This window comes from Myotis yumanensis, unplaced genomic scaffold (genome assembly GCF_028538775.1).
Source record: "Myotis yumanensis isolate MYYU_CA2020_CCGP unplaced genomic scaffold, mMyoYum1.0.hap1 SCAF_3, whole genome shotgun sequence".
Classification (NCBI taxonomy): Eukaryota; Metazoa; Chordata; class Mammalia; order Chiroptera; family Vespertilionidae; genus Myotis; species Myotis yumanensis.
Genome location: NW_027223754.1, coordinates 173,225,861 through 173,253,507, shown reverse-complemented (window position 1 = coordinate 173,253,507; position 27,647 = coordinate 173,225,861). Strand labels below are relative to the sequence as shown.

General features: G+C 33.5%; 1 protein-coding gene across 3 annotated transcripts in view; it reads right to left on the bottom strand.

The window, feature by feature from the left end:
• ABCD2 (ATP binding cassette subfamily D member 2) overlaps positions 1-27,647 on the bottom strand; it is a 52,348-nt gene that overhangs the window by 11,946 nt on the left and 12,755 nt on the right. For all 3 annotated transcript variants that reach the window (XM_070410429.1, XM_070410430.1, XM_070410431.1), the window contains 5 exons: positions 27,163-27,331; positions 26,176-26,270; positions 21,267-21,412; positions 6,569-6,714; positions 3,219-3,303 (listed from right to left, as the gene is read on the bottom strand). In XM_070410429.1, the coding sequence (XP_070266530.1) occupies positions 3,219-3,303; positions 6,569-6,714; positions 21,267-21,412; positions 26,176-26,270; positions 27,163-27,331 (641 nt within the window). The remainder of the gene's footprint in view (positions 1-3,218; positions 3,304-6,568; positions 6,715-21,266; positions 21,413-26,175; positions 26,271-27,162; positions 27,332-27,647) is intronic.

Sequence of the window (27,647 nt, the reverse complement as noted above, 5' to 3'; positions counted from 1 at the left end):
TTCTTCTTGGAAATCTCTTGAGTAAGCTACTTATTGTATTATGTCTTATTTTTAGAGTGCTTTGAGCTAAACAGAGAAGAGAAGCCATTTTAGAATTAGAAAAAAGTATATATCTTATACTCTGTTGTCATAGCAACCCCTAGTCTAGCAGATGTAAGATAGATTGCACACTGTTGTTTCTGTGGCATGACTGCTGTGCGTGTGTGTGTGTGTGTGTGTGTGTTTTGCGTGTGTGTGTGTTGCGTGTGCGTGTGTGTGTGTGTGTATTTGTGGTGTACTGAAATATAGTAAGCAATAGCTGGAATCTGGGACTGATATAACTAAGTAAAACATTAGATAATTTGGTTTCTCAGATTTTCCTCCTTTTTCTTTTGGTGTCATCAGAAGAATGAGCCTTGCAAAAGATCTAGTCTATCCCCGTTAAGACAGAACTATATTGATCATGCTTTAAACATTAAAAATCCTTTCAAAAAGAGTATACAATTGTGATATTGAATACTCCCTGCCAAAGTTCTCCATTTTAGCTAGCTCCATTCTTTCACATTGCAATTCAAATCTTTTTATTAATTCCTTGATAATGAGGGGAGGCAGTTTCTCATTATTATACTTTTCCTTCACTGTTTAATATTTCCATTTCATTTTATTTTTTCTCAATAGGTTCTGCTTTTCAACAATTTCATCATCTTCATGATCACTAAATTTTTTTCCACTGGTATACTTGTAACTTAATCTTTATTCAGTCTCATATCCAAAATATTTTAGATACACAAATAAGTATCAACTACTTATTTCAAGTTATGGGTACTTGAAACCTCTTTTGGCTGGCATCTTTCATTAATGCCTCTTGCTCTTTATTACACGGTTTATTTTATTAACAAACTGATGCAGTGAGAAATTTGCGGTCACATTTTACATTCCATTATATTACATTTCATCAACTATGCTGGTGATCATATTACTGAATATTTATGGACAGAGTGCAAACAGATTCAGGGTGATAGTGGGTAACAGCTGGTCATAAATGTCAAACCATAAAGTTTACATTTGAATCTTACCACATCAGCTGAGAAAGGGGCATTACCAAATATACTTCACTGAAAATTCTAACTTAGCAAATTTTGGTTCACTTTTTTGAACTTGTCATGTTCTTTAACCATGTACATTAATATAAATACAATATTTTTAACACAATAATTTTTTTCCATTAAAAATTCCAGCTAGATGCAAAATTAACACATACTGGCTGGTTTAATTTATATGAAGTTATAGAACAGGAAGAACTAATTTATGATGATAGAAATCAAAACAGAAATTACCTAAGTGGGGATCTGACTGGAAATGGGAATGAGGGACTTTCTAGGGTGACAGAAATGTTCTCTATCTTAACTGAGGTATTGGTTACACAATGTATCATACATTTAGCAAAAGTCATTGAATGTATACTTAAGGTCTGTCTGTGCATTAGGTACATAAAGTATCACAATAATAATATATTTTTAAAAATCCTGGCTAGCTATTGCATAATAATACACATAAAGGTTTGCAAAATAAAAAGAGAGCCCTGACCGCTGTTGCTAGAGTGTGAGCCTGCGCATTGGAGGATCTTGGGTTCGATTCCCGGTCAAGGGCATGTACCTGGGCTGCAGGTTCGCTCCCCACCCACTGTTAAGGTGCATGTGGGAGGCAACCAATTCATGGGTCTCTTTCACATCAATGTTTTTCTCTCTCTCCCCTCTCTCTTTCTTCCTCCCCACTCCCTTCCACTTTCTAAAATATCAATGGGAAAAAAATCCTCATTCCTCGGGTGAGGATTAAAAAATAAATAAGTAAGTAAGTAAGTAAATAAATAAATAAATAAATAAATAATTTAATATACTTTATGAAAATAGTTACATTAAAAAATCAAGATAAAGAAAAACAAACGAAAAAAAATAAAAAAAAAATCAAGATAATGACCAGCTTTTGTGCATCAACAAGATTGAGAAGAAACTATTTCTAAATTTTAAGTGTTATAAGTTAATGAGATGACAGATTTTTTCTTCTTTTAATTTATCTATATTTTCTACTTTTATGAAAAGGAAGTATAAGAGAGAGGGTTGGCTTCCTGTTATAAAATAAGTCATGAGGATGTAATCTATGGCATAAGGAGTAAAGTTGATAACATCATCATAACTATGTATGTTGAATGTATAATCATATTTTAGTGGACTTTTTTAAATATGTGCTTTTTCCAATGTTAAACTTTGAATATGAATCAGATGACTTTAAATAATTATCATCAATTTTATTAGGTACAAAATATGGTATGTTATTATGTATGAAAGTATCCTAAGATTTCTGGTACTGATGCCAAAGTATAAAGTTCTCCACAAAAGTATTAATGCTTCCACTGCAATTCCTTCAGGAGTATTGCATTGCCCCAGCTTATGGCCCATTCATGTATTCACATATGTAAATGTAATTCTTGGTCCTTTTTGACCAAGATGTAAGGACTAAAAGCGAGTTACATATTTTCTGATGACCTCCTGCTTTGCATACAACTCAGGTTCTCATTATCAGAAGTCTAAGGGGGAAAAAAGATATTTCTTTTTCAGGGAAGAATAGGACAGACAAGATGGATAAAGCAGAATAGCTTTTTTTTTCTTTCTAGTGTCCTTTCTTTCTAGTGTCCTATCTTTGAAGTCCTATGAATCTGACACTGGTTGCAAAGAAAAAAATTTTATCAGGAGAAATTATTTTCTCTATCTCTTTTTATCAGAGTCCACTAAGACCTACACTGGCTGGTTCCCTTTTCCACTGGATATGCCTCTGATTTTTGAGGAGGGGAACATTATTAAATGTAATAGGATACTAAGTGGTTGAAAAGTTAATTTAGTTTGAGTTTAACAATTTAATTCAGAAATATTACTGAATGCCTACCTACTGTGTTCACAACAGTAAACAGTGGTTATGTATTCTTTACACTTTAAAATTAATACCAATCCTACTTTCAAACTTAGAATACATAAAAATTTAATTTTGTCATCTAACATTAGTCATCATAAAAGAAATAGAAAAAAAGGACTTGGCAATTTCTGTCACATAAAAACATTCAAACTGTAAAGTCTAAGCACTCATTTTTCAGTGAGAAATTTTTAAACTAAAGATGAGGACAGTGAAGGTTTTTTTGTTGTTGTTACACCAATGGAATAGTAATTTCCTGAGAATAGCATACTCACCTATGATAAAACATTCGAGCCATGCCCATTCTTTGCTTTTCCCCTCCTGATAGGACATCTTTCCAGTCCATAATAGCATCCCATCCTTAAAAAAATAAAGATACATATTTTATAAAGCAGTCGTTGGTTACAGTTTTGGACAGGTGATTCTGGCAAGTTTATTAACACAAAGAACCTGGTATTTTACACAGAACACATGATTGGATAAACTAGAGAGCCTCATGTATAAGCTATTTGGTTTAGATATGATATTTTAAATGATAATAATTCCTTTTGCTGACAAATCATCTTCTAAGAATTTGAAATACTGACACTCTTAAAATTTGTTTGTTTCTGAATATGTCCAAAGAGTTGGTATAGTTATACTTATTTTGCTGGGTGTTGGGAGAAAAGACCAACACATTTGCATAGGCCTATTGCAAAGTCTACCAAGAGTAAGGCAGGAACTAACGTAAATGCTTCCATGTGTCTGGCACTTTATGAGTTTTCTCATTAATATTCCACAATCTTGTAAGGTAGATATTATTAGTTGCATATTATAGATGGGTACCCTGAAACTCCTGGAATAATTGACATGTCTAATTTTACACAGCCAGATATCAGAGTTGGTATTTATATGCAGGTCTATTTTCATGCTTGTACAGTTTATTTATGCCACATCTCCTACAACTTCTTAGTTACTGACTTTCTGTTGGATATTTATTCAAAAAAAGCAATGCTTCTATTTTTTAAAAAAAGTTTATATCTACACATACTGGTATAGAAATATACTCAGAATTTTTTATATGAAAAACCAAATTGCAGAATTATGTGTGCCATTTTCCTTCCAGGAAATTTCTATTTATTTAAAACTATATCCTTAAATTAGGAAAAATGCCATCTAATTCGAAGTTCTTGCATCTAGTGAAAACTGTTGACATAATATTTCTTCTGTGACTGAATTTTTAGAACATTTTTCTTATTCTTTTAAACAATATGTTTATATTGATTTCAGAAAGAGGAAGGGAGAGGGAGAGGGAGAGAGAGAAAGAGAGACAGACAGAAACATCTATCTGCTGCCTCCTGCATGCCCCCAACTGGGATCGAGGCTGAAATGTTGGCATGTACTCTAACAGAGAATCAAACAGGCGATCTCTTAGTGTGTGGGCTAATGCTCAACCAACTGAGCCACACCAGCTGGGCTCTCTGACTGAATTTTATAGTATTTATGAAACATAAGTGAGCATTTGAAAACTAGGTTCAGATTACTACCGTGTGGATAAATATTCTGGGCTTTAAAAATATTTCTCCCTTGCCACCTGAGAAGACAAAAGTATTTGGGTCAAGAGAAGTTTTAGTTTTACATATTTAAATAAATCATGTCCTTTGTTCCACTAAACCCAAAAGTTTTAGCAGGCAATACTGCTTAATCTCAGAACAGCTAAATCAGAACTTAAGTCATATTATCACCTCTGATATTGATTTAGAGAGACTAAGACAGCTAAGAAGAGAATGGTTTTCCTGCTACCTAGAGATGTACAAACTGCTTTATTCATGTCCATTTGTTAACACTTCTTCTTTCTATTTTGTAAACTCTTTGATGGAATGAAACATAGTTTTTAATTCCATCTTTTACTAAAGCAAAACATTTCTCTAAGCAAAATATTAGGTAGTCTAAACAGACCTTCAATAGGCTTCTTCCAAGTAAGTGATGACCTTGCAAATGAAAGTGCTTTCTTGCTTCGCTTAAAAACACATTTCATGTTTTAAGGGTTAGGCAAGTAAAGTAGGTTTCCTTGGAATTTTTTGATGTGTAAGGATATAACAATTATCACTAGTACCCAGGAAGCTAGAAGATAACATAGCACAGTGGAATAGCATAGTCTATAGAACATTGACTTTCAAGTATGGTCTGTGGTTGAATCCCTGTCTCACCACTAGCTATAGGTCCCTAGGGAATGTATTAAACGTTAGTCAAACCCACATCATTTGGAAGTTATAAACATGAAATAAGTTGAAAATGTAAATTGCTTAATATGTTGTATTCTGCATAGTAAGCACTCAATAAACCATTATAATTATGATTTCATTATTAAGGTTGGGACATTATTAAAAACAGTTCTAGAACTTCTTGATGACTTCTAAAAAATACCCCACATTTATCATATGCTTCTATTTGGATTATTGGATTTCAAACTTATCCAAAATAACTTACCCAAGATTAACAGGCAGTGTATATTCTGGCACAGTGTTTTAGAACTGGGTAGGAGTTGACCATATGAAACAAAAAGACAACCTGCTTTCTATATGTGTAGCATTTATAAATTATGATATTACAAACAATATAAAAGTAAATATAATAATACCTCTGTTATCTGCCTCATTTGCTTCTTGTTAAGATCAAATGAAATAATATATGAGAAATTTCTGTGTAAAATATCAAGTACCATCACACAAAGACAAAATACTGCATCAATATTACAACTAGTAATAGTGCCATTAGCTACTAATTCTTGTGCATTTACCATGTGCTACTGTTCTAAATGCTTTACATAGTCTTATTTAATCTTTTCAGAATCCTTATGAGGTAGATATTTACAGTTGAAGGTAGAGATAACCGTGTTAATTAAGACTTCATTCCAAAACTTTGACTTCAAAGCTTATATGCTTAATCACTGTACTACCCTGCTTCTTCTGATCATGGAAAAGGGCTAGAAAATAAAATCTTTGCAAAATCAAACCTAGAAATAAAGCTTGTTATTTCAGTAGTTTTTCTAGGCTATCAAGTTATATGTTATCAAGTTATTTGACAGTCTGACCAATATAAAGCAATTCTTTTTTAAGCTCATATATATGACTTTTATTCCTATTCTTTCAAAAATATTTTATGCTGAAAAACCACAGTGCAGAAGTTTCTATATTTTATCTAATTCTCTATATGCTGTTTGAGAGAAAAAAAATGTATTGGTAAGACTGTGGGTCTAAAACCAAAAAAGAAGTTTCAGGACAATTATCTCTCAAATTATTAATTTTAATATAAGCCAAACTTGACAGGAAAATATATCTGTCATAAACTTTACATATATCTAGATTGACAGTGGCCTCAGGGACACTTGTACATCCAAATATGAAATAATAACTGTTTTAAAGTGCCAGCAGCAGACTTAATAAAAAGCCAAGTGTGCTGCATGAAATATAACATAAGCAGAAAAGGATGTCAATAATAGAAAAGCCCTAAAAGCTGTTTTTCTTTTCTTGTGTGCGTATATTCCAATAATAGCATATATTCAAATTAAACCACAGACAATTTACCCATTTATTTAAAAAAAAGCAAAGTTAAGTACATTAAACACAAGAATGACAGAGCTTACCGCCTTCTCTTTGAACGATGTGATAGAGGTGGACATTGTGTAGGATACATTCCAGGTCGTGGTCTGTGTAGCCTTTATCACGCATGTCATCCACTGAATCAGGATAGATGACTTGATCCCGAAGACTTCCAAGAGACATGTATGGCCTATGAAACACCAAGCACACAAGAATCCTAGTACAACATCATTTCAGTTTACTCAGTGTGACATCCCTGTGGTCTGAAAACGCCATTGCAGACCTTACATACCACATTTCTAGGGTTGTATTTGTTGCCTAGTGATGAGTATTCTTCTCTCGGGCAAGGTAGGATAATACACTGCTATGTTCATGTACAGATTTACTGAAACTTAGCCACAAATAAAGTTCTATTTCAAATCTAACAAGAGATAGTTGGATAGTTTCAGCAGCAGAAACACATGCATGTTTCACTTTATTTTATAAATGTTGCTTCTATATTTCATCAAATATTATTTAGGTTAACTATTATAAAATTTAAGATTTTGACCCAGCAATGTGAACAAACAAAACTTTTCTTTCAAAAAAATGGTATTCAAAATAAGAGAAATGCAAATTAAAACTACCCTGAGTTACGTACTTGTACTTATCAGATTGGCAGAGTTTCAAAAGCTCGTCAACTCACTCCAACCTCTGGAGAAATAGGTGCGTTCATACAGTGGTGAAGGTGTGAAATGGTACAACCCTTTGGAGGGAATTTGGCAAACCAACATATCACTTGACTTTTGATTACTTCTAAGAATTTACTCTAAAGATATACTTCCAAAAACACCAACAGTAACTAAAAAAAGTGCATACTGTTATCCATTCAGATTATTTGTAATTGCAAAAGATTGAAAACAACCAAAATGCTCACAGAGGAGACTGACTAAGTAAACTATAATATCTGCCTCTTGTAGCTATAAAACAGGATGTGGAAACCTTTGGAAATTGATAGAATGATTTCCATAAGTTATTGTGAAGTTCAAAAAAAAAGCGCAAAAGTAGATGTATAGCAGGTTTTCTCAACAGTTCCATCATGAATATACTGAACTACATACTAGTATTTCTTTGTTGTTGAGGGCTATCCCGTGTACTGTAGGATGTTTAGCAGCATACCTGGTCTCTATCCATTAGACACTAGTAGCATCCACTACAGTAATGATAAAAAAATTCTTCAGATATTGTTCCCTGGGGGGACAGAACCATCCCCATTTGAGAACTATTGATCTATACATTCATCCCCTGATATCTGCGGGGGGAGAGGGGGAATTAATTCCAGGGCCCCTTGTGGATACCAAAATCCTCAGATGCATAAATCCCTTATGTAAAATGGAGTATTTGCATATAACCTACAAACATCCTCCTGTATACCTTAGATCATCTCCAGATTACTTGTAATTTCTAATACAATGTAAATGCTATGTACATAGTTGTTACACTATTGTTTTCCTTGTAATTACAAGGAAAAAGTCTGTACATGTTCAGTACAGACAAGCATAATGACATACAATACCCATGAGCAACAACATAACACTTATAAACATTTTTGATCCACGGTTGGTTGAATCTGCAGATGTGGAACCTGCAGGTACAGGTGGCTGACTGTAATATACCACCTTTATGTAAAATAAAATTAAGAAAATACATATTGTATGAATATATGCATAACCTGTGGACACAGACAATGGGGTGGTGAGGGCCTGGGGGAGGGGGCAATGGGAGAGGGCTTGAAGAGGTTAATGGAGGGAAAAGGAGGACTTATGTAATACTTTCAACAATAAAGATTAAAAGGAAAAAATAAAATACATATTTATCTGCTTATTTTTACAAGGAGAAACACAAGAAGGTTTTGCTTATATTTACAAAAGGAAACGCAGTAAATCAGAAACTAATGAAATTGATTACCTGCTGAAGATGGGAGGACCAAGTCAGATTGGATTTTGGGAAGAGTGACCAAATAATCCTTTCTACATAATTTTTACTTTTAGACTGGAAACAGCTCAAATGCCCATCAGTAGACGAGTGGATAAATATGCCGTGGTACACTTATACCATGGAATACTATGCAGCAGTGAAAAAGAAGGATCTTTTACCCTTTGAGACAGCATGGAGGCACCTAGAGAGTATTATGCTAAGTGAAATAAGCCAGTCAGAAAAAGACAAGTTTCACATGATCTCACTCATATGTGGAATCTAATGAGCAAAATAAACTGATGAACCAAATATATCCAGAGACATAGAAGCATAGAACAGAATGTGAAATCTCTGAGAGGAGGCAGGGGGAGGGTGGGTGGCTGGGAAGTGATCAAGCAAAGAACTTGTATGCATGTATGCATAATCCATGGACACAGACAATAGGTTGGTGAAGGCCTGGGGAAGGGGGTGAGGGCAGGCTAGAAGAGGTCAATGGGGGAATAATAGGGACATACATAATACTTTCAATAATAAATATTTTTTTAAAAGAGAAAAGGCTGATGAAATTATACAAAAATTTATCTAATCTAATAATAGACAAACAGGGTAATTGACCATACCTTCACTACGCCTCCCATTGGCTAATCAGAGAGATATGCAAATTAACCGCCAACAAAGATGGCAGTTAATTTGCATACGCGGCTCCAGCAGGAAAACGGTGCTGGCAGCCAGGGAAAGGGAAGGCCTATTGCACGAATCTTTTCGTGCAACAGGCTTCTAGTATATATAAAAGCCTAAGCGACCATCCGACCGGCCGGTAGCTATGACGTGCACTTACCACCAGGGAGCAGATGCTCAACACAACAGCGGAAACCACGGGCATGGAAACATGGAACAGCCGGTGAATCTCAGAGGGAAGGGGGGAGGTGGGAGGGTGGGAAGAGATTAACTGAAGATCTTATATGCATACTAGAGGCCTGGTGCACAGATTTGTGCACTGGTGGGGACCCTTCACCTGGCCTGTGGGGATTGGGCTGAAACTGGTTCTCTGACTCCACCGAGAGGTCCTGGATTGTGAATCTGTGCACCAGGCCTCTAGTACTTTATGAAATTATATATTCATCAAAGATAACAAATATTGCTTTATTAAAGTGCCATTTTCTCTCAATCATTGTTTTATATTATGTAAAATGGTAAAAACAGTACATCATCTATGTGTTTAATGAGGTAAACAGAAACTAAGGGTACTCTAATAGGTTTTGTTAATATATTTATTTAAAAATATTATTATGAGCCAAAACCGGTTTGGCTCAGTGGATAGAGCGTCGGCCTGCAGACTGAAAGATCCCGGGTTCGATTCCGGTCAAGGGCATGTACCTGGGTTGCGGGCACATCCCCCGTGGGAGATGTGCAGGAGGCAGCTGGTCGATGTTTCTCTCCCATTGATGTTTCTAACTATCTATCTCTCTCCCTTCCTCTCTGTAAAAAATCAATAAAATATATTAAAAAAAAAATAAAAATATTATTATGAAGCTAAAGTTACCACAGAATCCTCTAGAAAGGCTATGTCAAGAAAATGTGGTATAATGTTGAATCTATTTTGAAAGCACAAGGGAATGGAGGACCCTATATCCAATGTTTATATGATTAGTTGCATGTGATCCTTTTTCCAACTCAAAAGCCTGGAATTTAACATGTTAACTAGCTCAAGTTTCTCTAGTCCTACCAAAGTTATACATAATTAAAGTACTCTGTACTAAACTTTCCTTTCTAGTTATATAGACCTATCCAAATTATCTTCTAATTATTTCAGGTAGATCAATGATCATATCAGAATGTTATTAGCTTACTTGCTCTGGCTCATCAGGAAGAGAATCATGCAACATACAAAGTATAAGCAACAACCAAAAAATATATTGCTTATAATTAGTAGCTATCAACAAAGAAACACTAACTACTTTTAATTTACTTTCTCTAACTAAAATTCAGAATCACTTCTATTTGTTGTGAAAAAAACACTGAAGTAAACCCATAGGTATCACATTATAACTTAAATAATTATTATTATTTAAACAGCTATCATAGTTGTTTTTCTATGTGATCTAAAATTCCGTCAAATGTATGTATAATTAAAGCTGTTCATTGTAACAGTAAAGTTAAAATAAAAATGTTTGAGATCACTTCTATTCCCAGTGATTATGGCTTTTTATAGTTATTACAAATGTCTCAAGGTACATTTGTAATTGGTTTTATATTCCCCACCTTTTTGTCCTTAAATATCGACAATTTATGGTTGTTTTGGTAAAATGTACTGACATTTATTAGGGTTTATAATTGTATATTTTTATATTATTCTCTATTTTTCTAATTAATAGGGACAAAGGCAGAAAGAAGGAAAAAGCATACAGAAATGCTAACTCTGTGCTTGGAGTTTCTGGAATCATTACCCAAAATGCTAAATATTTCATAGTCATTTAGGTTTTAATTGTGAACAATCCTGATAAAAGTTTCACTGCAATTTAACTATACTTAAGGCATGTGCTAAGTTTAAGAATAAGGTACAGCTAAGAACTACTATGCTGCCATAGTAATAAGAAGTTAGCAATCTGAAAGCCATAAAAAATCTAGCTATTAATAATTCATATAAATGTACATGCTGGAACTGATCTGTCATCAAATTTTTTTCATGAACAGCAAAAATAAGATTTGAGTACTCAATTCATAAGCCATTTCTAATATTCTTAAAATAAGTATGTAGCAAAAAGAAGAAATACTCAACTGAAAAGAGATAGTTACTTATTACTGAAATTATATTTTTAGGATAAGATATTTCTAGGTGCCAGAGCAGAAATGTGCGCTTCCTCTTAGGAGCAGGGACTGTGTTCATTTCCAACTAATAAAAATAATATTAGTGGAATTATCAAAGTATCAGTAAGCTAATGAGAATACAATTTTTTTTAAGAGTCAACTTTGTTAAGAGTATTTATCATTATATTAGATTACTGTATAAAATTTCTGATATTTTGATCTTTAAAAATTACCAATTCCACATGGCTTACTCTAATAATTGATTCATGAAATGAGAAAAAACTTACAGATGCAATGAAAGATTTTTTCCATTACTATTTTTTAAAAATTGGCCCATAGAAGAGTCACATATGAAAAAAGGCAACATTTTTCCAAACAGTAGAAAGCAATAGAAAATCATGTTTATGTTTATAGATCCCTTTAAGAAATTTTTAAGAATGACTGTTAACAATTACTACACAGGATGTACTAAAATGTATAAATTACAATTCTGTCAGACAATTGTCCAAAGATATTTATGCAGTTTACTTCTTTGAGTCTAATGGTCATAAAGCAAAGGAATAGAAGTGAATTTGCTACAGCAATACTACTGAAACTTTTTATAGCTAAAAATATTTCTTTTAAGAAAGACATGTTAAATGACAAACATTTATTCCCATCCTAAAGAGCATTATGTGACATATCTAGTGCAAGCAACAAAATAAAGTTTTCTCCCTAATTAGTATAAGGAGCCAAACTAATTTGGCAGAAACCAAGTCTGTGAAGATATTCATTAATTTATTCAATTATTCATCAGAGGTTCATGGCACAATATGCCAATAGATATGTTATAGGTATAGTAGGATACCACCAATGCATAAAGAGACATGCAGGCCCTAGCTAGTTTGGCTCAATGGATAGAGCGTCGGCTTGTGGACTGAAGGGTCCCAGGTTCGATTCCTGTCAAGAGCACATGCCTGGGTTGTTGGCTCGATCACCAGTAGGGGTCATGCAGGAGGCAGACAATCAATGATTCTCTCTCATCATTGATGTTTCCATCTCTTTCTCCCTCTCCCTTCCTTTCTGAAATCAATAAAAACATTTTTTTTTTTAAAAAGAGACATGCAGATGCCCTTTCTAGCTTATCTATAATAATAAAAGTGTAATATGCTAATTAGACCGAACAATCGAACGACCTTCTGGACGTCATTCCGGACGTCCTTCCAGACGAAGCTGTGGTGGCGGAAGCCAACGCAGAGGCAGTTAGGGGCAATCATGCAGGCAGGCAAGTGGGTAGGGGTGATCAGGCAAGGCAGGCAGGTGAGTGGTTAGGAGCCAGAGGTCCCGGATTGTGAGAGATTTGTCCAGCAGTCAGACATCCCCGAGGGGTCCTGGATTGTGAGAGGGTGCAGGCCAGGCTGAGGGATCCCTCCCCCCACCAACCCCCGTACATGAGTTTTGTGCACCGGGCCTCTAGTATTCTATAAAAATCTCTTCAACAGTGACTCCCACATAACAGGCAATCTGTTCCAGTAACAACTCCCACTCTCGAAGCCCAGATTTGTCTAATTTGGGGACAGTGAGACCAGTGTCTGTGTAACCTACTAGGTATGGGGCTCCACAAGTAGGCCTGGATTAAGCCCCATATTGCATTCCTCTTTTATTCCAGTGGCCCTTTCAGACTAACATTCCACTCAGGTAATGGCCCTGCTGGCCTGAATCTTCCTTGGCCTGCAGAGGACCTCTCTATTTGTGTTCTGGCACCTAGAGATTCATTAAGAAGCAAAAAGTCCCCAAAAGCTAGAGATCCAGGGAAAAACAGTGATCGAGATATTTAAACTAGCATTCCTCCACATTCTTACTTAGACCACGTCTTCATTCTTTAACCTGATATCTAAGGCAGAAGAAGAAGAGCATAGAGAAAGGAGGCAAATTAGGTCTTCTAACCTCCCTCTGATCTCACGTGTTTCCTGGTTCTTTAACAGTCATTATCTGGTTTTACATTCGTGGATTAAACATGTTGTTATATAACACAGTTCTCCTATCCCTTTAAAGAGAAAATCCTGGATTTGGAAAGCATTCATACAGACACAATTCAAAAGGAAGCTCGGGTTTTTAAATATCTACAAAGCTCATTTGACACACGCACGTCTTAGCATGCAGTGTGGTTGTGCCAATGTTGGTATTATTGGTGTTACTTGAGAGTTCTGTCCATTCTGCTGAATTTCCTATAACAAAACATAGTCTTTGCTCTGTTGCAAAGACAATCTCTTCTTTTGGCAACATATAGGGTAAATCATGATTTTATTTTTAGGCATAATACTTCATAAAAATTAAGATTTGCTTGTTTTATAAGGTCTGCTTTAAAATTAAGGGAATATTTTTGAGAAATTGTTTAAAATTTTATAGAGCCATGGGTTTTAGAAGAATAGGAAATAGAGAACATATTAAAATTTGAAAGTGATTTGAACATAGTTTAATTTAAAGGAATTTCACTTTTATACAAGAATATAGCTTCTTTCACATTAACATAAATGAATGAAAGCCAAGTACCTATACTAAACTTTAGGCTAAAATTGGCTTAGATTGCCTTCACCCTCAGCATTAAAAGGACTCTGCTTTCAAACAACAGCTTGATATTAGTGCATTGTAAGCATACCAAGCAAACAACCTTAGCTGGTGATATTCACTTGCAAGGTCAGGCAAGAGAATAGGAATTTTTCGGAGATTGTGTCCCTTGCTGCAGGCAAGACAAAGTGACATTAGAGTCAGACATACCTAAGTTCAAATATTAGTTCCAACATTTATCAACCTCTCTAAGTTTTCTCATCTATAAACTAGGGATACCAACACCAACCTTATGGGTTATCATGCAGATAAAAAAAAATGGAAACATGTAATATGTATAAAATAGTGACTAGCACACAATAGTTGCTTGACACATTGTAAATTAATTTAAAAAATAGGCCAGAGATGTTCAGCCCTTGCTCAAGTTGCCCTCGAATCTATCAATTACCTCAGGAGGTCATAAGATTCTCAAAATAAAAAATCAATCTTAATTCAGTTTATTTTTAAAATATATAGACTACATCATTAAAAGAAAACATGGATCACTGGCACTTTTATCATTAAAAGATACCGGTACTTCTAAAAGCTAAGATTTCATGTCATAAGCTCATTTTACTAAGAAAAACAGTTGAAGAAAATAGCAATTTTTGAAAGTAATGTAAATTATAAAAGAATGATAGTTTGTTATTCCCCATATGTTTGGGGAATACAGTGCTAGAGAGGCTTTAATGATTATGATTGTCTGATAAAATATTCAAGGTCAAATAGTGTTTTTTAAAAATCACAGGTAGGTTTTTAAATATGATTATTTCATTAATCTGAAAATAAGAGGTGGAGAGTATAGAGGGTTTGTATCAAAAGATTTGGTAAAGAATAACCCTGGTTCTGAACTGCTGGGTAACTCTAAGTATTAAAATCTCTAATTCCTTTAAACTCCAATTTAATTATTTAAAATAATCTATTTAGATTACTTATGCAGAGCATAATCAATATGGGAACAGAATTACATGATGGGTTGATGCCCAACTGAAGGCTTTCTGAGGAGAGATATGTGATGTATACAGATGATCCTCTGGAGGATTTAGGGGGAAAAAAAGGCAGTAAAAAGGAACCCTAGACTCTGCTACCTTTTGTGAGTAAACACCTGTTATCTTCTGTCTTTCTTCTCTCCATCCCTTCTATTCTCCCTCTATCACTTCCTCCTTTTGCTTCCTCTCTCCCTCATCTCCTCTCTCTCTTTCACTCTCTGTCCTCCCAACCACTACCAAATGTTTCATTTTCTCATTTTGGTGAGTGTTAGAATAATAATATTTTGATAGCAGGTGAACAAAACAACTCAATAAAAGATTGGGGTTTTGAGGTTTTCATGTCTGAAGACAGAGACATACTAGGGAATTACTAAGTGACTAATGAGCCATAAATTAGTGGATTGGTGAAAACAAGAGATCTTAAGTCTACCCCTAGGTAGTTAAAAAGTCAGAGAAACGGCACCAAGAATTGACAAAAGAAATCCAAGATCTGTATCCAAGTGGAAGGCTTTTCCTGAGGGTCAGTGGGGAATAATGAGTTTTGATCATCAGTTTCATTGCTTAGGAAATTCAGTCTCAAACAGCCTGAAATTGCAAAAATATTTTTTAAAGTACAATCTGAGCAAGACTAAGAATTTTACCATAGATTTAGAGTGGCTAAATCTATTTTTTAGATGAAATATTTCTTTGCTCAAACTTATGAACTATTCCAGTAACTGTCATATGCAACCATTAATGAAGATGAGATGAGCAAAAATAAAACTGTTTTGAAACTAATTCATCTACCACAACTTTTTAATTGTATTCTTGAACTCTGGCCCAGATTTCTTCTAACTGGCTCTCATTATTAACATTGCTAAAAAGATTTCATAATTTCTTAGGAATTCAGGTTTCCCAGATTTTAAACTGAGCCATTCTCTAGAGATATGGTAAAATAAATAAATAAATAAATAAATAAATAAATAAGTGGCCTAATATGCTTAATAAAAATATTTTCCCCTCAGTAGTTTATTTTTTTCTTCTGTGCATTGCATGACATTAGTAGAAATCCACTTTAACAAATCCCACTCCTTTTACCTGATAAAAATAACATTTAATGTATATTTAATTAGTGCATAAAGAGATCTAGTCTCTACAAGGAAGTCTTTCAATCACAAAAAGGAAAATCAGGGAGTTTTTTAAAATAAAGGTCTGTTTATGACTTACGAAGTTTATTATGTAGGTATATAGACTCAATTCTATGTTCAATTTATAGGATTTTTTTTTGCCAACCTAGTATTTAAGCAATATTTCACTGCTATCAATTAATGCAATAAAATATCAGATAATATTCATTAGTGAGAATATCCTAAGTTGAAATGTTTAAGATTAGATACTGACAAATATTTTGAAATAAGTTATAGCAGCTTCCTTTTAAATAATAAAAACTTAAAAGATTATTTTCAAATTTACTTAAAAAACTCAGCAGCTTTTGGAATATAAAAATAAATGCTACATTTAGACACTTAGCTTACATGTACATTTAAATAAATTCTATGCTTTTCTGCAAGATATAAGATTCTAAACATAAACACACATTGTCATGCTTCCAAAGCTATGTAATCAAGAGAAAATGACCTTTAACAGTAATTTTTAAGAAAAATTGTTAGTCTTCAAAAATACTTTTCATTTTTCTCCTTAACTAAGTTGTAGTTGACCTTTTGCTTAGGCAAGAGTAAATTTCATAACTAAGAAAAAATTTCCCAGTGATTTATGTCTGTTGCAAAATAACAGGTTTCTCTGAGGACAAAGACTGGATTTATGCACTTTCTTACAACCCCCCCCCCCTTAAACAATTGTAGTAAAATACATATAACATAAAATTTGCATCGTAACCATTTTAAGTGTACAGTTCAGTGGTATTTTTTCTTTATTTTTCCGATTTCACTAAGATCAAATTGACATATAACATTATATAAGTTTAAGACGTACAACATGTTGATTGGATACACATATATAGCAAAATGGTTACCACCTAGTGTTACCTGACACCTCTGTCACCTCACCATTTCTTTTTTTGTGGTAAGAACACTGAGGATATACTTTCTTAATAACTTCCACATATATAATATGTCATTGTTAACTGTAATCATAATGCTGTGCACTATATTTCTGGAACTTATATATCTTCTAACTCTTGATCAACATCTCCCTCTACCCCCACTCTCCAGACCCTAGTATTAACGTTTCATTTCTCTGTTTCTACAAGTTTGATGTTTTTAGATCACACATATAAGTCTATCACACAGCATCTGCCTTTGTCTGACTTATTCTGCCTAGCACAATGTCCTCAAATTTCAATCATGTTGTCACAAATGGCAGGATTTCCTTCTTTCTCATGGCTGAATAATATTCCATTATATATATAAATGTGAGTTACATGACTTCTTTATTTTTTTGGATATTAAACCACTATCAGACATAAGATTTGCAAATATTTTCTCCCATTCTGTGGGTTGCTGTTTCTTTTATTTTTATTTTTATTGCCTCTTTAGCTGTGCAGAAGCTTTTCAGTTTGATGTAGTCCCACTTACTGATTTTTGCTTGTGTTGCTTTGCTTTTGGTTTCACATGCAAAAAATAATTGCCCAGACCAATGCCAAGGAGTTTATTTCCTATGTTTTCTTCTAAGAGTTTTATGGTTTCAGGTCTCACATTCAAGTCGTTAATCAATTTGAGTTCATTCTTGATAGTGGTATAAGATAGGGGAACAATTTCATTTTTCTGTATGTGGTTGTCTGTTTTCCCAGCATCATTTATTAAAGAGACTATCTTTTCTTAATTAAGTAGACTTGGCTCCCTTGTCAAATATTAACTGACAGGTGTTTATTTCTGAGCCCTCAATTCTGTTCCATTAGTCTAAGTCAGTAGTTCTCAACCTTCTGGCCCTTTAAATACGGTTCCTCATGTTGTGACCCAACCATAAAATTATTTTTGTTGCTACTTCCTAACTGTAATGTTGCTACTGTTATGAATCATAATGTAAATATCTGATATTCAGGATGGTCTTAGGCGACCCCTGTGAAAGGGTCGTTCGACCCCCAAAGGGGTCTTGACCCACAGGTTGAGAACCGCTGGTTTATGTCTATTTTTTATTACAGTATTATACTGTTTTGATGACTATAAGCTTATAGTATAGTTTGAAATCAGGAAGTGTGATGTTTCTGGATTTGTTCTTCTTTCTTATGATTGCTTTTACTATTCAGGTCTTTTGTAGTTTCACAAAAATTTTAGTTTTGTGTTTTGTATTTCTGTCAACAAGGACATTAGAATTGCACAGAATCTATAAATGGCTTTGGGTAATATTGATATTTTAACAATATTCTTACAATCCATGAAAATGGGGTATCTTTCCATTTGTTAGTTTCTTTCATTAAAGTCTTATAGTTTTCAATGTATAAACCTTTCGCCTCCTTAGTTAAATTTATGATGATGAACTTTATTGTTTTTTGATGCTAATATAAATGGGACTGTTTTCTTTATTTTCTTTCCTTTTCAGATAGTTTGTTGCTAGTGCATAGAAACATGATTGATCTCTGTATGTTTATTTTGTATCCTAGAACTTACTAAATTTGTTCTAAATGTTTTTGGTGGAGACGTTAAAATTTTTTATATGTAAGATCATATCATCTGCAAATGAAGATTATTTTACTTCTTCCCTTCTGATTTGGATGTCTTTTATTTCTTTATCTTGCCTGATCACTCCAGTTAGGACTTCCAGTGCTATGTTGAACAAGACTGTGAGAGTAGGCATCCTTGTTTTGTTCCTAGCTTTCAACTTTGCACTGTTGAGTATTATATTAGCTGTGGGTTTGTGGCATATGACTTTTATTATGTCCAGGTATGTTCCTTCTATACCCACTTTTTTGAGATTTTTTTTTTTTTTATCATGAAACCATGTTTTATTCTGTCAAATGCTTTTTCTTGTGAAGAATGTGTATTGTGCTGCTGTTGGAGGAAATATCTGTATATGTCTGTTAGGTCTATTCTGTTTAAAGTGTGGTTCAAGTTTAATGTTTCCTTGTTAATTTTCCGTTGGGATGATGTATCCAATGTTGAAAGTGGGGTGCTGAAGTCCCCAATGATCTTTCTTCAGGTCTGTTAGTATTTGCTTAATATATTAAGGTGTTTTGATACTGGGTCCGTACATATTACAATTGTTATATATTCTGGATGAATTGATCACATTATCATTATATAATGACTTTCTTTGTCTCTTGTTACCATTTTTGGCTTAAAGTCTATTTTGTCTAAGAATAGCTCTCCTTGCTCTCCTTTGGTTTCTATTTGCATAGAATATCTTTGGATCCCTTCACTTTCAGTCTATGTTTGTCCTTTAGGCTGAAGTGAACCTCTTGTAGGTAGTATATAGTTGGATTTTGTTAGAGAATTCAGTCTATTTACATTTAGAGTAATTATTAGAGTTAAGGAATTATTCATCCCATTTATTGTTTTCTGGCTATTTTGTACTTCTCTTGTTCCTTTCTTCCTCTTCACAGCCTTGTTTTGTGAATTGGTGATTTTCTGTAGTGGTATGTGCTGATTCCCTTCTCTTGATCTATTGTGAATCTACTACATGCTTTTGATTTATGATTCCCATGAGGCTTATATAAAACATCTTATAACAGTCTGTTTTACAATAATAACTTAATTGTTATTGCATACAAACACCTCTACCATTTTACTCTCCCCCTTTTATGTTTTTAAAGTGGCAAGTACTTCTTTTTATATAAAGTATTCATTAACAAATTATACTAGTTATAGTTATTGTTAATACTTTTGTTCTTTAACCTTTATACTAATAGTTAAGTGAGTAACACACCACCATATTACAGTATTCTGAATTTGACTATATGTTTACCTTTATCAGTATGTTGTATATTTTTATGTTACTGATTGGCATCCTTTCATTTCAGTTTGAAGAACTTGTAGCGTTTCTTGTAAGGCAGGTCTAGTGAACAAATTCCCTCAGCTTTTGTCTGGGAAAGTCCTTATTTCTTCTTCAGTTCTGAAGGATGATTCCCTGGATTATGTACTTTCCTATGTCTTTGGACTGTCTTATATTGCTTAGGTCACAGCTATATTTGAGAACTGTATCCTTCAATTTACATATGAAATTTAAAATAGCTAAAAACATAAGATTTATGTACATAATTTTATTAAGAAAGTAGAACTCTATGGTATAACAATATTTTCCTCAAATAAAAAATTAGAATCAGTCTACTTAACACAATAATGTCTGAAATTTAAACTTTGGGGATATAATTTAGCTTTCTGTTTCAGAAGGTTTCCCAAAGGCTTTAAGGTACAGACAAAAAGAGAAAATGATTCTGGTATCACAAGATGGTCATCTATTTTCTGTTAAACATGAGTATCCATGATATTGCTTATACCTAATATTTTCTTACTGTCAATGCATTTCTTCATCCTCTTACATGTCAGGTAGCTTCCTGCTACTACCATAGATCTTACTTTAAAGAAAAGTTCCACAAAACCTCATCTGCCTAACTATAACATATGGTCTAAAATTTAGACCCATGGGCAGGATGGTACAAACACTTTCTGACAAAGAAAAAGGGGCAAAGGAGACATGTGATAGCACCACATCATGTAACATTTATATTTTCTCTGGTACTATACACTAGGTGCTCTATTGGCTTCCACACAATAGTCCTCTTAATATAATAAGAGTACTCTGTGTTATCTACCTAACCTAGGGTGAGGATAGATGGAAAAATTACTGGGTCAGATGAGTATAAGGTATATCTCTTCTTCAGATTTCATTTGCTCTTATTCCCAATGAATGATGCAAATTTGCAAGTATAACTTTGTGTTTAGATATTTTTAAATTTTTTTATGAAGATGACTAAAAACTTCAGAATAATGTTCCTTTTTAATATTTCTATGCTTACTTTGCATATTTTCAAATCATTAATTAATCATATAGCATAAATGTAACAAAAACTATTTTATAGAGGCTCTTTAAACATAATGGAACAATTTTAGAACATAGGAATGTAAGCAGCTTGATGAAAGGATTAGTATACTATCCAAGTGCAATTTTTTCTGTGAGAAGAGATAATCTGACATCTAAGGAGATCTAATTATTCTTTGGACTAGCCTGTTATTCCTTGACATTAACATCTATAGCCTTTGAATGTTCATTATATCCAGTCAAATGTTAAAGTGAACAGAAGTGATATTGTCCTGAAAGTGGCATGGTCCCTTTTAGAACTGAATTTTTATTTCCTTAATAGTTTCTCTAGTGAAACATGCTTAAATATTACAAACTGAAGAGCCTAAGGAATGAAGAGAATTAAAAAGTAAAGAAAATTGATTCTTGTAATATAAAAAATTTTACCTACCTTTGTGGAATATAGAACATATGCTGGGGAGGTGGTTTATAGAGGACTCCCTTATACACAGGCCAGAGCCCACTTAAAATTCTGAAGAGAGAACTCTTCCCACAACCATTGGGACCAGTAATCAAAAGATGCATTCCTTCTTGTACCTAAAGTAAGAAATAAAATTACAAACTGCAAAATAATTTCTTTGGCAGCATTTAAAAGTGATTTATTTAAAAAAAACCTTTCAAACACATGATAACCTAGGATGGGCAAGGAATCAAAGAAAAATAAATCAGAATCAACAGCCTCAAAGTTGGCTTTGACTATGCCCTGAAGCTAAAAGTATTATAAATTAATCCAATCTCAAAGACAATGAATCTTCTTGAAATGAGCATTCGGCTTTCCAAAATTTTAATTGGGACCTTGTAATCAGATACTATACACATATGTAGAAACATAATCACATGGAAAATAAGACACTGTTAAAATTTAAATTAAAATATATTCAATTTCATTTTATTTACATTAATATTTATTTAACTTTATATTGAATGAAAATACAACTTCATTGTATTTGTCAGTTGGAGTTATTAGCTATAAAACAAGTTATTCTAAGAGCCAGCTGGGTTGTTTAATTTTGTACTTCAGCAGTCTGAAATGTTACAGAAATCACAAAAGCTCATAATCAGAGAGATAAATTTATTTCAGTTCTGCTTTATTCAAAGATAAATAAAATATGTTTACTAAACCAAGACAGAAGAAAATAAGAGGGTTGTAATTTAGTCATGTCTAGGGATGCATTAAAACACACACACACACACACACACACACATATATATATATATATATATATGTATATATATTTTACATATGTGTGTGCATGTACACATATATATACACACAGTTATATAGGTATAACAATAAAACAAAAGTTATTTATCCATTATTGATTGGACATTTCTCTTTAGAATCTCTCATCTTATTTACCATTTAAATTTAAACATTTAAATATCATGAGTTACCTTTCTACTCAGGATTGGGAAGTTATCTTTATGTGGTATTCAAAGGGTATTGTGAAGAACAAGGAAAAGAAACACCATTTAAAAATGTCATCTACTTCTAAGAACAACTATTTTTTAATTAGTGATTTAAAAATGAATATAGTATGAAAGTATGAGAGAAAGAAAGTACAATATATGCGTAGCTATATCTTTGTATAGTATGGATACAAATATCTAAGTATCAATGATGTAGAATACATCATATTGAAAACTCAAAAATGAAAGAGCATATTATTTGCATTATGTCAGTATAAGGGACCAACCAGTTCAATGTCTATCCTTGATTCATTTGCTGTGTATACCATAAGCTGAAATCTTTTTGTTGAAAGAAGGTAGTGGGGAGAGGGAGGAAGGGGGGAAGGGAAAGAAAAAAGAAGGGTTGGGATGGAGGTTAGATAAAGGAACTAGGAATGTATATAATAAGTATATGTAAAGCAAAAATGGTTCAGATTCATATTCTGTCTAAATAATTAGACATTTCCTTGCCAAACATTGTTTGAATATCTACCATGTGCCTGACATTCTTCTAGGCATAGTGGTTACAGTGTTGGCCAAGACAAAGTCCTTGTTCTCATAGAACTTACATTCCAATGGGAAAGACAATAATAAGAACATAAACAAAAATTAAGTAGTGATAAATGCTAGGATGACAGCAAAATAAGAAAGTTTATTATGGAAAGATGGTGGCGTCATGAGTCTGGTGTGGGGGCTTCTTTTGACTAGGTGGTCAGAAAAGTCCTCTTTGAGGAGGTAACATTTTGGCTGAGCCTGGGTGATGAGAAGCAACTAGTCAGATCAGGGGGAAGAGCATTCTAAGCAGCAAAGATACCATCACAAGGATATAAGATAGAAGCAAGCTTGAGTCTACAAAATGTACAGATTTTTTTTTCTAAAAAAATATAGATATTTTTTCCTCTTTAATTGTAACCAAACTAAAATGCTATTTTGATACAATAAAGTTCAAAGAAAAATCCTGGGGAAAACCCAGAAAGAATTAATTTGTGATTTGCTGTGCTCTTTGACTAGAAAGAGGACTAAGGAAGTTAAATGTTGTAGAAGCATAAATACTTCACAAATGATGTTTTTAAAAGTATCTGTCATGGCAAAAGGCACATTCACTATATATTATTGACTTTTTACAGAGAGGAAGGGAGAGGGATAGAGAGTTAGAAACATCGATGAGAGAGAAACATCGATCAGCTGCCTCCTGCACACCCCCTACTGGGAATGTGCCCGCAACCAAGGTACATGCCCTTGACCAGAATCGAACCTGGGACCCTTGAGTCCGCAGGCTGATGCTCTATCCACTGGGCCAAACCAGTTAGGGCTCACAAAATATTTTAATAGGGTCAGTCTCTGTTAGGAATTCTTAGAAATGTAACGCATTTTGAGTCATAATAGGAGATTTTACTACATTTATATTTTTAGCATGTTTTCTGATATTTAGCACACAGAGATTGTGAAGTATAAAGAATTCCTTGCTTGGCTGACTACATGTTGAGCTTTGAACTACAGACCAGGAAGTCATGGGTTGTGGGCTCAATCCCCTGTATGGGGTGTGTAGGAGGCAGCCAATCAATGATCCCCTCTCACCATTGCTGTTTCTTTCTCTCTCTCCCTCTCCCTTCCTCTCTGAAATCAATAAAAATTATATTAAAAAAGAATTCCCACATTTATTAAATTTTATTCTCCAAATGTTTGTTGTTGTTTTTCAAATTCTGAAAGGCCAACAAAAGAGAACCTTTTCCTTTAAAAACCTGTTTGTCAATCCATGCAAAGGAAACAACTTTCTATTATATTTTAGGGACCTGAGACTTCAAATAAAACTTCCTGTCTGAGTAAAAAATAAACAATTATTATAAAAGTGTACTATAATAACATCTTTGTAGCACTTTAAAATATGTAACACTTTTATTATATTATTTAAAAATTTATTTCATATAAAAATAAACTGAGCTCTGAAGTTTTTACAGAAAGAGGGTGATGGCCCTAGCTGGTTTGGCTCAGTGGATAGAGCATCAACCTGTACACTGAGGGGTCCCAGGTTCGATTCCTGTCAAGGGCACATGCCCGGATTGTGGGTTCGATCCCCAGTAGGGGGCGTGCAGGAGGCAGTTGATCAATGATACTCTCTCATCATTGATATTTCTATCTCTCTCTCCCTCTCCCTTCCTCTCTGAAATCAATAAAAGTATATTAAAGAAAAGAAAGAGGGTGATGTCCACAATTATATAATTAGTAGGTGGCAGAATTTAAGACTTTTACTCTATTTAATAAGTGTAACAATAAAAATTGATATTATGAACTTAAACAACCAAAGTGTTCTATGATAGAGGACTGGATAAAGAAGATGTAGTACATATATACAATGGAATACTACTCACACATAAGAAAGGATGAAATAGTGCCATTTGCAACAACATGCATGAGCCTTGAGAATATTATGCTAAGTAAAATAAGTCAGTCAGAAAAAGCTAAGAACGATATGATTTCACTCATATGTGGGATATAAAACTGAAACTTGTGAACACAGACAGCAGTGTGGTGGTTGTCAGAGGGAAGGGGGTTAGAGGAGAAGAGGATCCTAAAATAAGGTGACAGCAGAAGATCTGACTTTGCATGGTGGGCACACGCTGCAATATATAAATCTTGTAACATAGAAACCCACACCTGAAACCTATCTGTTCATGTTGACCATTGTCACCCCAATTTAATAAAAAATAATAATAATAAAGAAAAAAAAATAAACCGAACCTGACCAAAAAAAGAGAAAGAAAATCTCTATACAAAAAGTTATAAATTATAAATTGCTGAACTACTAATAAGTAATTAAATATTCTATGTATGCCTCTTCAAATGTTTTATTTCAAATTTATTTAAGATTATGGTGCACCTTTGGCACCTAATTGGTATCATGCTCAGATCCAAATAATTAAAGAACTCTATAGGTCTATAAATGGAAAAGTGAAGCCTCATCAATTGTAGTTAAAACACAATTTCTCTTATATTTATTAACACAGAATTTTCCTTGTTCAGTACTTATCCTTTTCCTGCTCCCTTATTCATTGGTAAATACCATCTTTAATAATTAAAACTTGACTACAAAGTCCATACTAAAAGCATTTAGCACATGTATTGTCATGTTTTTAATTCTGTTTTCAAGTCCAATCGTCTCTTTGTTTGAACTAAAGCTCTTACGCCTTCATTACAGTCATTAATGCTTATGAGCAAATTATTTTGTACTTAAATTCCAAAATATCTGAATTTTACAGTGCTTTAAATAAAGGCCTTAGGTTTATTGACTGTTTTTACATCATCAAGATGTAAAATGTTAAATAATAACTCTTATTCTCAACAGAGTTATTAGAAACTAAATTCCAATCCACAAATCTGATGTTTTTCTAACAGAAGATGTGATTATTTAAAGCACAATTAAATTTAGAGAATCTGTAATAACAGAAGTAAACCTGCTAATGACCTTTAACCTCATATTTTAGTAAATTTATTATAATTCAGGCTTGTAGTTTTTGAGTAATTCCTATAAGAAAAAAAAATTAAAATTTATTTCCAGATAATAATTTTTGAGGAAATTTCCTATTGCTCTCAAAAGTTACCTAGCAAAGGCTCTCAGTGTACTACAATTTTGATATATAACCTGACAATAAAGCAGTAGAAATCAAATTTCTCTTTTTCTCTGCTTTCTGAGGAAGTAACTGCTTCTGTAATTGAGCCACTGTGCATACCTTTCTTGATTTCCCCTCCTGTCCATATGCTCCTCCAAGTATTTAACATAAGGTATATGAATTCTGAGTTGTTTTGTATTAGTGTGATGGCAACAATCAGAAGATTCTTGAATATCATCTTACTTTGAAGTTTAGACTGGAAGCCACCACTTCTCCCGTTGGTGTAATTATGGGAACATTTTCACAAATAATTCCATGATCCACATCAATAACTTTTCCTGTGAGTTAAGGAACATTTTAAGTTAGAAAAGTCATCGCATGTTATTGCTAATTAAGTATCTAAATAGATACTTCACAGTTATAAATCATAGAAATAAATGGAAATATATATGTTATGTTTAAAGCAAAGTTTAATGCATACTGGGATATTTTGACACATCTATTTAGAAAATCTCTATCAGAAATTTTATTTTGCAATAATCTGATGTCAAAATCATGAGAGCAAAGGCAAACTCTATCTGATGTAACATAGCCATAGTCTTTATAACCACTATTTCTCTAAATTAACCTTTCTTCTGAATAAACACAGTCCTGCAACAAGGAATTAAGATACAGAATAACCAATTTTAAAAAATAGGACAACCAAACTTAAGTTTTAAAACACAGAATGAAGAACAATGTGATATCAGCTCTAGTTCTGTTAATTTTAAAAGCAAACAATTTATTCTGCCATATGTGCAGTTTCCAAAGTTAATTCTAGAAATTTTGTCCTAAATAAAAGTAGCATAATATTTTTTATTCTAATGTTAGTCACCACTCCTCAAATTGCAACACTAACTTTGGGAATAATTGTTTAAATAATTAAATGTTGGTTCCTTGTAACAATTAAAGGATATCATCTAAAAAACTTTGGTTCTGTTGATAAACACTTATATATAGAAAAATAAAAAAAAAACTAAAAGCATTTAGACAAATTTCAGTGGATAGGGGGATGGGATGAACGAGAAGAGATTAACCAAAGAACATACATGCATACATGCATAATCCATGGACACAAACAGTAGTCTGGGGAAGGCCTGGGGGGGTGGAAGCTAGGTGGAAGGGGGCAAAAAGTGAAAAAATGGGGGACATCTATAATACTGTCAACAATTAAAAAACTGAGTTTAAAACCTTTGATTTCCAGTGTGTCACTGAAAGGTAATTCTATATTAGCTCCGTTCTTGTCATGGTTTTCAGAGTCTTGCACGACAGCAGTTCTCTTATAAATGCCTCTTTTAACTTCATCAAATACCCAAAACATATTGTACACTCGAGTAGTATAGCCTGCTAATTCAGTGACCTAAAACCAATGCAGAGAAATAATATAGAGTTAATATACCCAAGATAGACTTTTAAATAAATGTACCTTCATATAAGCTTCTTGATTTAACATCAAAGGTCCTATTTTATTATTCATGAAAAATAGATAATACATCTGATAACGAAAACAAGTAACAGTAAAAATGTTACCAAGAAAGCAACATAGCTGCCCAGCCAGCATGGCTCAGTGGTTGAGTGTCGACCTATGAACAGGGAGGTCACGGTTCAATTCCCGGGCAGGCCACATGCCTGGGTTGTGAGCTTGATCCCTAATGTGGGACTTGCAGGCAGCAGCC